Source organism: Protopterus annectens, chromosome 2.part1, assembly GCF_019279795.1.
Source record: "Protopterus annectens isolate FY-2018-M chromosome 2.part1, PAN1.0, whole genome shotgun sequence".
In the NCBI taxonomy this organism is placed as follows: Eukaryota; Metazoa; Chordata; order Ceratodontiformes; family Protopteridae; genus Protopterus; species Protopterus annectens.
This window is the reverse complement of record NC_056729.1, coordinates 727,434,269-727,450,366: the sequence shown is the minus strand read 5'-3', so window position 1 is coordinate 727,450,366 and position 16,098 is coordinate 727,434,269. Positions and strand designations below refer to the sequence as shown.

Genomic DNA, 16,098 nt, shown 5'->3' with positions numbered 1-16,098 from the left:
GCCTGTGGTAGTAAATTATTCCATAGGCTGAGAATATGTTGTGTTAGGAACCTATCTCTCCAGTGAGCCTTGTTTATTTGTTGGTGTAGATTTAGTTTTCTTGGGCAGGTGTTTGTACCACTGGTTTTGGAAGGAAAGAGAGGGTCAAATAGGATTGGATCTATCATGACTCAAAAAGTAAAAGAAAAGGTCAAATCAGAGCAGCCTCTAGGCCACTGAATATAACGAAAGTTATGCTAAACTATCAGGATAGTTGAAAGACTTCAAGTCTTTAATTTTCATGGTTAGGTATCTTTGGGACCTTTACAGTCTAGTGATATGTTTCAATTTATACATATCAAAGGGGAAACTGTATTTAGTGATGGATCTAATAGGGATGATTATAGTGGCAAGATGACTTCTTTGGATCTAGAAGACGTTGCTCTGGAAATTAACTGGGAAAGATAGATGGATTCCTTACTGTTGAAGAAACATAATGACTGAATGAGAGAGACAGTTATCCACAATAGTACCCAGGTCTCTTATGACTGTAACTGTCTGAAGAGGAGTACCATTTAAAAATATGTGAAGTAAGAACAGCTTTTTACTGAATGCTGTTATACACTTTTTCAGTACACCAGGCATGTACATATCCCAGCTCTTGCTGGAGCTGTTTAGTATCAGTGAAATAATGGATAACAGTGCCCAGCTTGCAGTTATCAACCACACTTCTGGGTTACTGAACTGGATGCCTGCAAAAATAAATGTTGAAAGGTCCCACCGCTGATCGCTGTAGTACCCCACAAGTTGATAACATAGGGATATGCATTAAGTTTGTCTCATTTCTAAAAATACCAGCATGGGGGATAGATCAAGATAAGCAGTGTGCATTGAGTAACCACTGTCTCCAAACTCTGTAACCATTTTAAAGAAGCTTCATAAGTTCAGGAGCTAGTACTTGCCCTTCACAAAACCAAACTAATTGAGATCTGGATCCATTGGGTTGTCTGTTTCTGACAAAATGAGGTTTGCCATGATATGTTCCATGGCTTTGTGTACGAGTCTGATAAGCTTATAGTTCCCATAATTCCCTGGATCTGTACAGGGAGCCATTCTTGTGTAGCAAAGTCACAGTGGCTGTTTTTCAGGCATCAGGTACAAGCTTTGTGGATAGGATTAGTTTGAAAGGGTAAAGTAGAGGCTCAGATACCACATGACATTCATGAGATGTAGCTTGGAACGTAGTCTGGTCCCATGCAACTATTACTTGCACTCTTTGACAGGTATTTTAAGACTTGTTCCAATGTGATTTCAGGGAAAGCGAGATTTCCAAGGATACTGGGGCAACAATATGGGTAGGTCAGGGGAAAGATTAGCACTACTAATACATTGGCTATATCCTTGGGATTGGAATATGTAATATCTTTATAGATGAGCTCATTACATTACTGGACATTATTCCTTAATTTTTTAACATGTGTAGAAACATTTTTAGTTTCTTTGGTATCTGTAGTGACCTTTAGCAGTTTTTGCAATGCTCTTTTGTGTTACACTTTTGTTCAGTACCTATCAACTGTATTTTCTTAATGTACTGCTTTTAACTGTCATACAGTCTTAATTATGTTGTACTTATGACAGCATGTTTCATCTCCCCTAGTATGCTTGAAAAGATCAGAAAGGATTAGATAACTTGGCTGATTGCCAAATAATTAAATAAATAAATAATACTTTCTCATTCATTTTTTTTTTCATAACCAAGACACAGGAGAAGCTAATAACAGGGAGATCTGCAGGGGAGATTTCTGTAAAACAGTAAAAAGGCAGAGACAACACAGTCAAAGCCCATACCAAACTCTTAAAAAGGAGCAGTCATGAATTTGCACCCCCCTCCCATTTCTACAAATTCTGGGAAACATCTAAAATCATGCCTTCCTTAGAAGATACATAATTCTTGGCATGCACATGAATGTTACAGGTTAAACCAGTTTTAGACATCATGACAATAGTCTTAATTCACTGTGATAAAATATCAAGAATATGATTTTGTCATTAGGGTGCTGAAAACCACTAAGTGTATGACCTTGTGATAAAAAAGTTTGAGAAACTGCATAGTCAATCACTGAAAAAGATCACATAACTTTAGAACCATAACAAATCTGAAAAAAATAATTGTTTCTTTGGCTCAAGCAAGATTATAACACACATGCTTGAAAAAGGCTAAAAATTAATTTAAGGCTCAAGGTGGCATGCCATCTCACAATGTAAATGCTCAGTAAAATAACACATAAAATTTATTTATTTTTTTTATTTTACATTTGTTGACCGGGCTAGTCTAGCTGGATATATTTCCATTTTCAGTAGAGGCCCGGGGAGAAAAGCTCCAACAGATATACAAAAGTATAAAATATTGTTACATGGTGACTAAAGGATTAATAAACAAATTAAAACAGGTAATTATTACATTCAAGAGATAAAAATACTTGAGAAAAGCAACAGTAAACATAATATCACTTAAGAAAGCTAAAACAAATGTAATACAGTAAGAATTATGTACAATCGTTCACATCAGGTAGAAAGATTTCAGCAATAAGGTGATTAGAGTTTAAATAGTGTCAGTCTTACTTACAAGACTAAGTGTTTAAATGTTTGGAAGTTTGGTTAGAAGAGGAAGAAACAGAGGTGAAGAGGGTAGTTAGTCAGGGTTACTACAAGGGCATAACCAGTGCGTTTGGAGGTGTTTTTTAAGTTTTTGTTTAAAGAGTGGCAAGGATGTAATTAGAGTTAGTTCATTGGGTAACAGGTTCCAGTATTTTCCTGCTGTGTTGGGAAACAGAGAGTCACCAGCCGTATTATTAGACTTTGTTATGCTAGCAAGGAGTTTGCTAGAAGAACGTAGGGAGTTCAGATTATTATAGGGGATTACGAGCTTTGAGAGTATAGGGGTGTTATTGGGTTGGTAAAATATGTTGTGGGCAATTGTGAGTTGGGGGATTATCAGATGGTTTTGGAATTACAGCCAGTCTAGTTGCCTAAGATTAGAACAGTGGTGGGTTCTGAAGGGATTGCCAGTAGCAAATCTGGCAATGTTATTATAGGAAGTTGCTAGTTTGTTAAGGTTAGTTTTCTTTAGGTTGGTATAAATAGGTGAAGCGTACAGAAGGGTTGAGATAAGATGGGAGTGAGCAATCTTGGCTCTGGCTGCTGGGGTTAAAAAAGGTTTTATTCTATATAAGGAGCCTACTTTTCTGTTGACTATTTTAATGGTGTTATTTATATGGTAATCAAATGAGAGGTTATTGTCAATGGTTATTCCTAAAAGTTTAGTGGCAGAGTCTGGGAAAATAACAGTGCCATTATTTGAAGAGATTGAGAAATCTAAGGGGGAGGACCTAGTAGTGGGTGTGAAGAGAAGGTGTTTTGTGTTTTTGGCATTAAGAAGGAGGCAACGTTTGGTAAACCATGTTTCTACAGTGTTGAAAACATTTTGAGTAAGAGAATATAGTTCTGATGGAGAGGTTGCTGAGCATATTAGTGTAGAATCATCTGCATATTGAATACATGTGGCTTGAGGAATTACTACATGGAGATCATTAATAAATAATGAGAAAAGAAGTGGTCCAAGAATGGAGCCCTGAGGGACTCCGATGGTGACAGACAAAAAGGATGAAATTTGATTTTCCCAGAGAACTGCCTGTTGCTGAGATAGGATCTGAACCATTTAACAGCCAGAGAGTCAAAGGAAAGAGATTCAAGAATATTGATTAAGAGGGTATGGTTTACCATGTCAAAAACTTTAGAGAGGTCAATAAAGAGTGCAGATGAGAGGATGTTTTTGTTACGGTTTCTATTGATGGTATCTGTAAAGGATAGAAGTGCAGTAGTGGTACTATGTGATGGCCTAAAGCCATGTTGGCAGTTTGTTATTAAGTTATGTTGAGAGAGATGGTGTAAAAGTTGTTGGTGAATGTATTTTTCCATAATTTTTGCTAAGGGTGATAAGAGAGCAATTGGCCGATAGTTAGAGTAATCATTAGAGTTCCCACCTTTATGTAAGGGGATAATGTGGAAGATTTTCCAAATATCTGGGATGGTTCCTTCTTGAACTGTCCAATTTATAAGGATGGATATAGGATAAGCAATTACTTTGGCTGCTTTTTAGAGATATTGGGAAGGAAGTTGGTCAGCAGAAGGAGTACATGGCTTGAGTTTATGAATAAATTTATAGATGAGAGAAGTAGAGATGGGTTGTAGTTTGACTTTAGATAAAGAGTGTGGTGAGTTGATGGGAGGGCTGGAATTTTCTGAGATAAGTTGACTAGCTAGAGATTGTATAGTCACAGTGAAGAAAGAGTTAAAGGTATTGGCAGTTTGAAGGGGAGTATTTGGATCTGCTTCAAGTGGGGTGGGTGTTCGGGAGTTACCTGGGGAAAGTAGCTTATTAATGCAAGACCAGAACTTTTGATGATTATTTTGATGAATTTGTTGGTTGTTTACAGTAGTAGTTTTTTTATCTGTAAGTATGGCCTTTTTTGTACTATTTCTGAGCTGCCTAAAATGTAGATGATCAGAGATATTTCTGTTAGATCTCCACTTAGCCCAGACTTTGTTCTTAAGCATACATGACAGTATTTTTTCATGGACTGCTTTCCTTATTTCAAATAAATGCTGGGGAATTAAAAATCACTGGTATCTGAAGATGAAGAAATACAGTTTTATGAAAACATCAAGTGAATTTGTCGGCAGCAAGCCTTGTGGTTAGAAAATGGTGGCAGAGTGAAATGGCACAAAAAGGAGAAAAAGAGACAGAAAGAGAATATGTGTGTGTGTGTGTGTGCGGGTGTGTGCGTGTGAGTGCGTGTGTGTGCATGTGTGTGTGTGTGTGTGTGTGTGTGTGTGTGTGTGTGTGTGTGTGTGTGTGTGTGTGTGCATGTGTGTGCTCATTCTAATATTATATGGGCAAACAATGGGATAAAGGTAAACATAAAGAGAAAGGCAGTACAAGCAGTTATTTTTTTTTTCTTTAATTAGTGAGTGGATGTTGACTCCATTCATAATACAGCGAGAAATAAAAAGAGAATGAAAGAATTTTCATTCACAAGGCTGCCAATCCACCAGTTTGGAATTAGATAAATGACAGAAGCACACTACTTGTTTCGGAAGAGCATGCTTCTTCAAAAAAACAAAGTGTTGTATACCATACTTGATTACAGTGGCCACTAAAGGAAGAAGACTCCAGTGCTATACTTTTCAGATATCTCCTAATAAGCATTTCATATTCCCGAGCACAGTGTTTCATTCATCTGTCAAACAATTGCCACATACATAAAAATCATTATCAATATGAAGAAATCTTGAAGGAGAAGGTAAAACATATGCTTTTGTTGTATATAAGAGAAGGTAACTTGTGAAATAATGTCTACAGTGTAAATACAGCTGAAAATGATAATGTATCTAGAAGTACCATGTCCAAAGAAGACAAAATGGTAGCACACTCAAAAGATTAAATAATCACTATGAATAGGTGTCCAGTAAAAAAACATATAGATAAATGGAAACAACAAACAAACTCACAGAAACAAAGCAGATCAATATTTCATTTTTTTCAGTAACCGCAAAGAAATGAAACCATAGACACTAGCAAAATAATGAATATATGGCAGGCTAGGATTATCAGCATTCCATTTTAACATCAAATCCATTATTAAGCAGATACAAAATAATCCACCTCCAAATTCCATGTAACATTGTAGATACAAGTAATAGTGACTATAACCATATTTACAAGACTACAATGCCATTGTCATTGTTTTATCCTGGATAATGTTATTCAAATGATAAATTAAGAATTATTCATTGATACAATTTGCACATCGGACTGAACAGCATTCACTGCTTAGGATATTTATTTATTCTGAACACTTTGGTTATTATCATAGTCATGAAAATAAAGTCAGTATTGAGTAAATATGACAGGGAGACAAGGGCATAGAAATAGCTACAATCAGCGATACAAATCATGTTCTTTAGTTCACCATCAGCTGATAGTCTAAAGGGGTATTTTACTGCTATGAGCAAATAATTCCACACGATATTTACAAACAATGCAATTTACTTCTTTGCCTTCTATAATTGTATTCTTAGCTGATTTATATAACAGTTTGCAACATGCCTAGTTATATATACATTAGGCAAGTGCGTCAGAATATTTAGATGTGGTACATCATTAAGGATGTACTTAAAGAGACACACAGTCTCGAGAAAAAGGAAAGAGGCATGAAGCACCATGCAAAATGAAGCTGGAAAAGGCAAAGAAATGCAATGAGACAGATGCACTGCTTTCAGTGTGATATGTATAGTTACTGCAATTATAATTTCCAATGCTAACCAGCCACAAAGAAGAAAAATTATATAAAGGGCAGATGTAACTCTACTTTTCGAGGATCATAACCTGAAGATTCGAAACTGCATCAGGGTCAGCCAAAAACCAGTGGCACGGATTTATACAGACTCATTAAAGATGAAACGAGTTGTGGAGTGTCTTCAATCTAGTATCTTGTGTGACCCATCACCACACACTCTCATAGCGGAAAAGTCATATTAAGTAACTATAATGTATATATATTTTATCAAGATAGCTAAGAAATCTGGGCCAAGAGTTGAGTAGTAGATGCATTATGTCTACATTTCAGCAAACTAATGAACACTGGTACAGTAGTTTTTATAAACTGTGCTGTTTCTGGTAAGAAAAGATTGAACCAGTACTGATCTACAAAGATCAATAACCTAGGGCACTACGCTAAAGTTCCTAAAGTATGGACGCCAAACGATAGTCGGACTTATACCTTTTCACAAATGGCACAAGGTCTGTAACAAATGTTTCATCCCATTTGCTAAAAAAATGCAAAGAAACCTATGACATGATTGAAAGCATGTAAGCACAGGCTTGGTGAATTTTATTGCAAAATCTTGTACTTGACACAAATATCCTCAAGGATAGTATGCAATGCTGGAGAAGAATTAGTGAAGAACAAAAAAACAGGATGCATTCTAAAGTATAGCCAGGATGGTTCATTTCCCAGACCCATGCTTACACTTATCAAGGGTATCAGAACTTATCAGAGATTTGGGATGCATTGCTAGGCTTAAAAAGGCCCTTGTGGTCATTAGCCTAGTAAACACCTATGAACCTATGTATAAGAAAACAATACAGAAAGAGAGAGAGTTGAAGGTTTTAATGTGATGTGTAGAATAAAGAGGAGTGAGTAATACACTATATATTTTCAGTGCTATTTCATTTTGTGCACAATTCCAAGTTCTGAATACTGTACCACTGCAAAAATATATATGGAGTACATCAGTCTATATTATGGTACTGAAGTAAACTGACAACTCCAGGCATGCCATGATGAGAAACTGGAGGGCTCTGCCATGTTGGAAATAAGGGGTGAAAGACATGAGTGAAAGTATGAAATGTTTTCTTGAGGCAAATTAACAACATGTTTTCTAAGGTGCTTAAGTTGTCATTAAATAATGCCAAAAGCCAAGCTTCACTGCACAGATCACTGTTTCTCAGTTCTTAAACCCAAGTTTGTGAATCTATTCCCTCCTATCTGAAAGAAAAGTCCTGAGACCCAGTCTTCCAGATATAAACACAAACTCATTTTCTGAAACTTGCTAAATGCCAGTCTCATGCCCCAAGCCACATTACCTAAGTACACCATATTCTGTCACTGTCTGATAAGTTTTTTTACTCTCTATATTCCTCTGACGGTATATCACACTTACATTAAGATTTCACTCTCTTGTATATAGTGTATATAACATCTCCATAATGCATAAGCTCATTTCAATTTCAATCACTTGTATAATGTAATGAATTTCCCTGTACTGAATATATAACTTTACTTGCCTTATTACTGCATTACTCTAAGCTTGCAGTACACATTGTATTGCACTTAACACTGTACCTGTATTGTATAAATTCATTTTATTGTAGTTTTCTTGGGCCTGAGACTGAAACTGGTAACTTCTTATCTGTGTTCTCACCATTTAACAAACTAAAATAAATAAATCAATAAATACATACATAAATAATACAATGAGTCGGTTTAGATGGAGTATGAATTAAAAGGACACTGACATACATAGAAAATGTCTGTTTGAAACAGCACAGCCTATGTAAAACAATAATATATATCAAAATGTATGCAATGGGATAATGGGATCACCAAAAAGGTTTGCTAATTAATTTAGACATAATCAAGTCAGATCTTATTTTAAGATACTACAAAATAAGCTGGGCAAGCAAGTTATGTTTCATTTTTTATATCAAGTGTGTAAAGGGATCATTGTTATTATTCATGTAATTTAAAATATATATAAAACTCTAAAAAATGACTACTATCTTTATAAACTAAAATTATATTATACAGTAGAACTGATACTTAGAAAAATTTAGAAACCCAGTTGCTAGTTGAATAAAATGGCTGCCCACCACACTGCTGAAATCTGCAGAAGAGTATAGCTTGAATTGTACATAGTAACACAGTTAATCATTTCATGTTTACAGTAACACAGTTTCATATAATTTCCAATCAGTTTGGAGTTCTCACATACACTTGTGAAAAGACAAACTGAAGGTGATGACTGTTGTCTCATAAAATTTATTGCTGGATTTGTACACAGAATAGTCAGCTATCTAAGCAAAGTGTCAGCCACTGGAGCATGTACTGTTTACTGAAGGAAAGTGATACATTGGGCATATACACGACAACCATAATAAAGAATTAAAGCCATAACTCATGTCTATGAACAATATTTTACAGTGCTTACACTTTGCCAGACTTCAAGATACCTGTTTTCTATCACAGACCTTAAGTGCAGCTCCAATATGCAGTCACATATTAGCTTTTATTTCACATCCAAATGCATTTATTTTTAAATGTCAAATATTTTTAAATCTATATTTATCATCTTCTGCTAAATATGTAAATAATTTAGTATCAACAGGCTCTTACCTATGATGCATATTTTTCCAAAAGCATTAGCACTTATGCACTTATGCTAAAATATGTGCTGTGGGCTTTGATTAACATATTTACAGTTTGAATAAAGTGCAAAAATATTGAGAAATAAATGCAGGAATATGTGAAAGAACTCCAAATATACATGTGCAAGTGTGTGTGTGTATGTGTCTGTGTGTGTGTGTGTGGGGGGGGGGGGTCATATAGCTCTCATAATCAGTCAAGCAATTTTATCTTTTGTATCATAATTTAATTAGATCACACTGGCTTGTTATGACAGGTGTCAGCTGTATATGTAAATAAAACTTACTAATTCTGGTATATGACAAACCACAAACTCATCTACATTAAACAATGCGGCATGGATCGTTATAGAGGGAAGTGTTTTGAGAAGTACATTATTTTAGTCAGTTTTATATACAACTCTGTTTTCTGTGTATCGTTTTATCCCATGCATAATTGTTTATTTCAGGCAATGCATGATCTCTCTCTCTCTCTCTCTATATATATATATATATACACATAGACATATATATATATATATATATATATATATATATATATACACATAGACATATATATATATACATACATATATATATATATATATATATATATATATATATATACATATATATATATATATATATACATATATATATATATATATATATATATATATACATATATATATATATATATATATATATATATATACACACACACACACACACACATATATATATATATATATATATATATATATATATATAATATGTATATATTTGATAGCCACGCCAACATATTCTGTATTTATATAAATAACAATACATAACATAGCACACAATATCTATTACCACCTTTGCAGCAATGAATCAGTCCTGTTCACTTACAAGTACTATTAGAATCGTTCACACAATATTTTGGGATAAATATATATATATATAGAGAGAGGGAGAGAGAGAGAGAAAGAGAGAGAGAGACATATATATATATATATATATATATATATATATATATATATATATATATATATATATGTATATATATAGATAGATAGATATACACGCGCGCGCGGTCGTACACGCACACGTGTGTAGAGGCGTGTGTGTGTGTGTGTGTGTGTGTGTGTGTGTGTGTGTGCGTGGTCCGTTCATGTTTATTTGTAACCTATGAATTCAAAACAGTAACCACATCTTTTATCATTAATTTGCATTTTAACGTTCTGTCTTCCCTGTAGACCTGCAATATCCTACACGCTGTAATCAACGATATAACTCCTTTGACTCATACACATGATTATAAGATCAGATATTGTTTTTTATTGCATACACAACATTGCCTACAAACTCGCATACAGTTTTCCCCGCGTTTCAGGTAGGACAGCAGAAGATCGTGTGTTTGTTCAGCTACAGGCCTGTTATATTCCACACGATCAAACTTTTTTTAAAAAATAAGGTATTTTATTTTCAAGTAAGTTATATCAATGTATATCAAAACATGCAACAAAGCTCTGTGGACATATCACTGGCTAACAATACAAATGACATCTAACACATATGCACCTCAGCTTATTTCGCACAGAATCTCATTTGCAGCATTTCGCTACAGGTACTAAATTACTGACATTTTCACGGCGGACTACTAGCTTCACATAACTTTGTCATCAGACAAATACAGTTTTGCAAATGATTCGCAGTATTGTTTCTGCAGGTAGACCTCACAGTACGCAAACAGACATTCAGGTGTAGATACTGCTGCATGCTGCTATCTGCCTAAACATATTTTTGAAATACAGAGCTAGGTAAATTGGCTATCTGATTACTTTGCTGATATGCAACGTGCGTGGTCCATACTGATAAGTGGTCAGGAATTGGACAAATATTCACACCTTCTTCTTCTTTCGGCTTTTTCCCGTTTAGGGGTCGCCACAGCGGATCACCTGTCCGCTCATGATTGGCAGTGGAGTTTTACAGTGTCGAGTTGCCAGCCCGGCGCCCAACCTTCCACAGAAGGCACACACACGCACACACTCACACACTCACACCTAGGGTCAATTTAGAGTGTCCAATCCACCTACAGCATATCTTTGGGATGTCTGGCATCGATTTGCCAGAAAGTAGTCTACATTACTGCGCATGTGTGTGCTGTAGTTAATACGAGCTTAGACACCGCCGCTCTTTGCCTTGCCTTTTTTCTGAAAGATAGAAAATGGAAACTCATAGAAATACTTAGGCTGGAGATTTAAATGAAAGAGCAATACAAAGAAATATAGTACTGTGCATTATGCAGAAACTTCTGCAATTTACACCATACCTTTTCAAAACAGTGCCGTTTTTATTTTTTATTTTTTTTGCAACAGCCAGTGTTTTAGTGACAGACGGATTACAGAAGATAAGAACTGTGAATGATAACAGGGACTATAGTTATGCCACCAAACATATGCATGAGCACCTACATACATGCCACATTCAGCACACCATTTTCATGTTCTTTTTTCCTTGCAATTATCAAAATCATCCTGCGTAAAAATGTCAGCTATGTGGACATGTTAAATCTAAGCGGAAACAGATCTGCAAAGAAAATTTGTTTGCGTTATTAAAATCAGGGTTATGTCTTTTGTGACTCTGAAATCCTAAACGTCTGCGGGTGCAGTGGTCCATGCCGTGCTCGGTTAACATGCTAAAAGCATGTAACTCTATGTAACCATGCTAAGAGCACATAATTTTAACCCAGGACTTGTTATAGCCAATGTGTGCCTCATGCGGTCTACTCATCAGCACACAGAATCCATCCATCCATATACACATATATTTCAATATGTAGTACATATGACTAATATCACATATGGCAAGGTGTGCAGACTTAAAGTGTACTGACATAAAATAGCATTCTTTTTACACACGAGGGCTAGTTTTGCTGCACTTTCCCAAAACAGACAGACGTTTAAAATGCTACAAGTAATGCTTACGTGCAAGATCGTTGAAGAAAACAAAAGTCAAGCCTGTGACTTGTGATTTAGTATATTTTCATTTTTTTTGCATCCATAAAATGAATATTCATTACTCACAAGCATTGGTCATGGCGAAACTGTTTGCTACCTCCAGATTGTCGATATGGGGCGTCAGCCTATAGTCAGTGGAGGAATACTGAACCATTCCTATCCGAAAAGCACTGTATTCCTGATCTGCGCCCCTTGGAAATAAACCTCCTGTACAGTAGAAAAAAAAGTCAAGAGGTTCATAATCAGATAGACATAATTTTACAAGTTCTCGGTGTATTGCAATACAGTTGAAAATTGTCCAACATAGCGCCTATAAAAACAAAATCAAATAGAAAAATACCGGTAACCTCGTTTTTGGTATCTGTTACACGATTGCATTTGTTATCTTAAATTCAGATCGTGTTTCCCAAGACTGATTGTCAGCCTATCCCTATGGTTAACTAAAGGAAGTAGTGTTTAGGTACATGATTATTTAGATTTTAATGGCTGGCAATTTGCTTGCAAAAACCATCATTCTGCATGTTCTGGTTGAAAACTGCAGTTATGCTTAACCTGTTACTACAAGACCCTGCAGGCTGCAGCCTTACAATGAAAATGCACTTACTGGTGTAAAAATGCTAATCAACAATAAACGTTTCAACACGGTAAAAGTGATAACAGAATGCATTACCCACCTATTTGTACGCCGTTAGAATAAGCACCAAAAGCCAGTCCCAAAAAAATAGGAACGAGGAAGACAGAAATATTCATAATCTTTTGCATTTCCTTAAAAATACAGCCTCCACAAATTACCCTTCCGTGTGCCAGATTTGTGAAAGTGTTAGATCCTGAACATATTGGCTGGAGTATTCACCACTAAGACCTCTTTTTTTCTGGGAATGTCTTTTACTATTCCCGAGTCCTGGTCCTATCTCCAAAGGTACTGGAATACTGTGGTACAATGCAATGCAGACGTCCCCCCTTTCAGTATTGCTGTTGTTCCACTGCCTCAGTGCATTGACAAAAGCATGCAGGCACAGAATTTGCACCGAGCTCTTCCTTCAGCACAACACTGCACCTCTGGTGGACCCGGCAGCAGATGATTCCAGCTCTTGTGGCACCACCGACAAGGATGGAATGATAATGACGACGAGAAATCACGAACAGTGTCGAATAGGAGGCAGGAGAAGATGCACAGGATCACAAAAGCCAATACTAACAAGTAAAACTGGAAATCTCGGAATTCGGGCTGTGTAGAAGTGCCCTGCTTAACATAACGCAGTCTTTTCTTTAGTGTTTTTTTTTTTCTTTCTTTTTGCTTTACAGATGATAATCGATCCAAATTCGGGGTGGTATGACGAGCACAAAGCCGTAATATGACAACAGTTTAGGAAACTAGACCGTTAACGTTTTGTCTAAGCAAAGGAATCTGCATTATGTCAACACAGGTTGTGTATGCCTAAGATGTAGCTCAGAGCATGCTCGTTCTCTTGTTTCCTAGGAAACGAATGGACTGCTCTTGTACAATACTGTATAAAATCGCTAAAGAAAGAAATTTCCAGAGTATGTTTCTATCGAAATATGTTAATAAAAATATATACATGTAAAATACGTGGGATATTAGTTAGGGACTTTTTGTGGATAACATAGCTGGATTTAACTGCAGGGGTCCTGATGTTGATACACTCTTCCAGTAAGACGGGCTCAACTAAAGTGATTTTGCAGCTTCCATTTTATTAAAAGTCACGCGGGTGGCTTGTAAAAAAAAGATAAGCTTTAAAAATGAGATTTAAGTCTCCTGATTTTGTGGCAGATGAAATGAATCCAGTGGTTGCACTGAACAGGGATTCTCGGGAGCACAGTTCCATCTCTTATAAGCAGACCTCTTCAACTCCTTCTCCTTTCTCGTCTTAACACAATTAGAGAATTCCATCCATCCTTGATGACATTTCTAACATCTAACAAATTACATCTCCATCTCCAGTTCTTAGGTGCATATTCCCTAATTTCAGTCAAGAAAAAAATAATTTGTCACAGCATAATGATGCAAGCATACCTGAATATCTGTAGCCGTTATATTGCAGTGGTATACATGTGTGTGTGTGTGTGTGTGTGTGTGAGAGAGAGAGAGAGAGAGTATAATATAAAATGACAGTTGCAATAGTTTAAAACGATTCACGGTAATGGAACCCTTTGACAAAAATATAGCATATAAAGGTGATGTTTTGCCATTTTACTTGTATATAAGGTTTACTAAAACCACATTCGGTTTCTTTTTGTAGGTGTGACAAATATAATGGCAAAATTATATGCTAACATAAAATGGGCAAATTATAAAATCTGTCATCACAGTGGGCTTTTGCACGTTATAATTCTGTCCTATGTGCCATTTGACTGTAGTCTATTGGTGTGTAAATTAGCAAAGCCTACAATCCACCTGAAGTCAGGGAGGTAATCGCTTGCTTTATTATATCAGTAGGAATGCCCTAGCACATTGTGTATAGATTAATGGTTATATATCTTCATTTGCCCAGCACAATTGAACCAAATGTCCCAGCTTTAAACAAATAAGTGAAATCAAAAGAAATAACTATGTTCAATATCATGTATGCTTGCTTTATTACTTTTATCAATGTGAGTGTTTATAGTATAATAATTTTAATAGATGTGCTGCATCATCAAATTCACATTTCTGAAATTTACTGTATAAAAGCCATTTTAATGCTCTTTTGAGGGTGGGCAGGGGTCACCATTCTGGAGGCTGGTGGACTATTTCAAAAACTGTGGTTACAGCCCTAATTTATTATATTAATTACAATAATTTGTGCATTTGAATTTATGAAATTACTTAGTGATGGTTTTATACTAAATAGAAAAGAAAAGGGTCTGACTATATTCCTAGAGATATAATTTTTTGTAATTCTGTTGTGCTGACTCACAAAGATCGAAACAGGAAGATAGTGCTTTGGGTGAGTAGTACAACACTCTTAATATAAAATAATAGTTTAACATAGCAATGTGTGTAGACTAGAAATGATATGAGCAAGACATATTCTTCTTGAAATGTATATTGAGATTATTACATTGCCACCCTATAGTATAATCTTGAATTTCTGAATAATCAAGGCATGACAAGGGATATGAGATTATGTGTGATACAGGGGGGACACAACTGAGTTGGATTCAACATCTAGGTTTATAAAGGTCCTGGTAGTCATTGGCCTAGTATATACATATGGTCATACACTGTGTAAGTATACTCAAACTACTTTTCAGAGAATTAAGAATGTTATATTGATAGACCGCTTATTGTACAGGAATAATAACAGGTGGGCTAAGTAAATGTCCTCATTCTGTCTTTGTAACTGCGTTGTTTGAATACATCCAGACACAAATACACTTTGTGTGTGTATGTGTGTCTGTATGCATGTGTCTTCCAAATCACACTGCCCTTATTTTACAAAAGGTAGAACAGATTGGCACATATTCTCATGAAAGTGAATTTATTCATTACGTGTCTGAGAGGTGTGAACTCTGAATGAGCACTAGAGTGTGACCTTGATAACTATAGTTGTGTTAACAGTAGAGTTTGTAATGTATAGCAGTTACACCAAAGAGTAACTGTGATGCAAGTAACTGTTTGGATTCCAGAAGACTAGTTTGGCCTTACAGGCATATAAAGTGGTTTGTTATTAGGACTGCACATTGAAATGTCAAATGCTGCCATAATAAAAGCAAAATTACATATTATGGGTTGCACTAAAGTTTTGCTTTTAAGTTCATACACTTGCAAGATTAGGTGGAATTATTATGTGTGCAGCCATTAAATAACTGGAAGCAGAAAGCAGTGTAAAAAACAAACAGATAAACTTGTAATATAATGGAGTATATGCTTTAAATTTCCTATTAAATCGCTACTAGAAAAAGTATATCACATGTCCACATTTCTTCTAGAAGGCAGCCAGAATAAACAACAGTATCTGGGAAGCATTTTCTGAGCATTCTGTCAAGCATTCAGATGTTATATGGTGTCAGGAATGGAGAAATATATTACCAGAAATGAAGAAGTGTATTTGTTTTCAATCATTTGGGTATGTAGGAGTACAGAATTAT

General features: G+C 35.6%; 1 protein-coding gene across 4 annotated transcripts in view; it reads right to left on the bottom strand.

The window, feature by feature from the left end:
* Window positions 1-13,969, bottom strand: part of GRIA2 (glutamate ionotropic receptor AMPA type subunit 2) — a 1,022,901-nt gene extending 1,008,932 nt beyond the window's left edge. The window contains exons 1-2 of one of the 4 annotated variants that reach the window (XM_044062451.1): window positions 12,681-13,969; window positions 12,073-12,213 (exon numbers count right to left, since the gene is read on the bottom strand). In XM_044062451.1, the coding sequence (XP_043918386.1) occupies window positions 12,073-12,213; window positions 12,681-12,768 (229 nt within the window). In that variant the 5' untranslated portion in view covers window positions 12,769-13,969. The remainder of the gene's footprint in view (window positions 1-12,072; window positions 12,214-12,680) is intronic. The other 3 variants (XM_044062449.1, XM_044062448.1, XM_044062447.1) reach the window with 3 other exon arrangements.
* Between the last annotated feature and the right edge of the window lie 2,129 nt (window positions 13,970-16,098).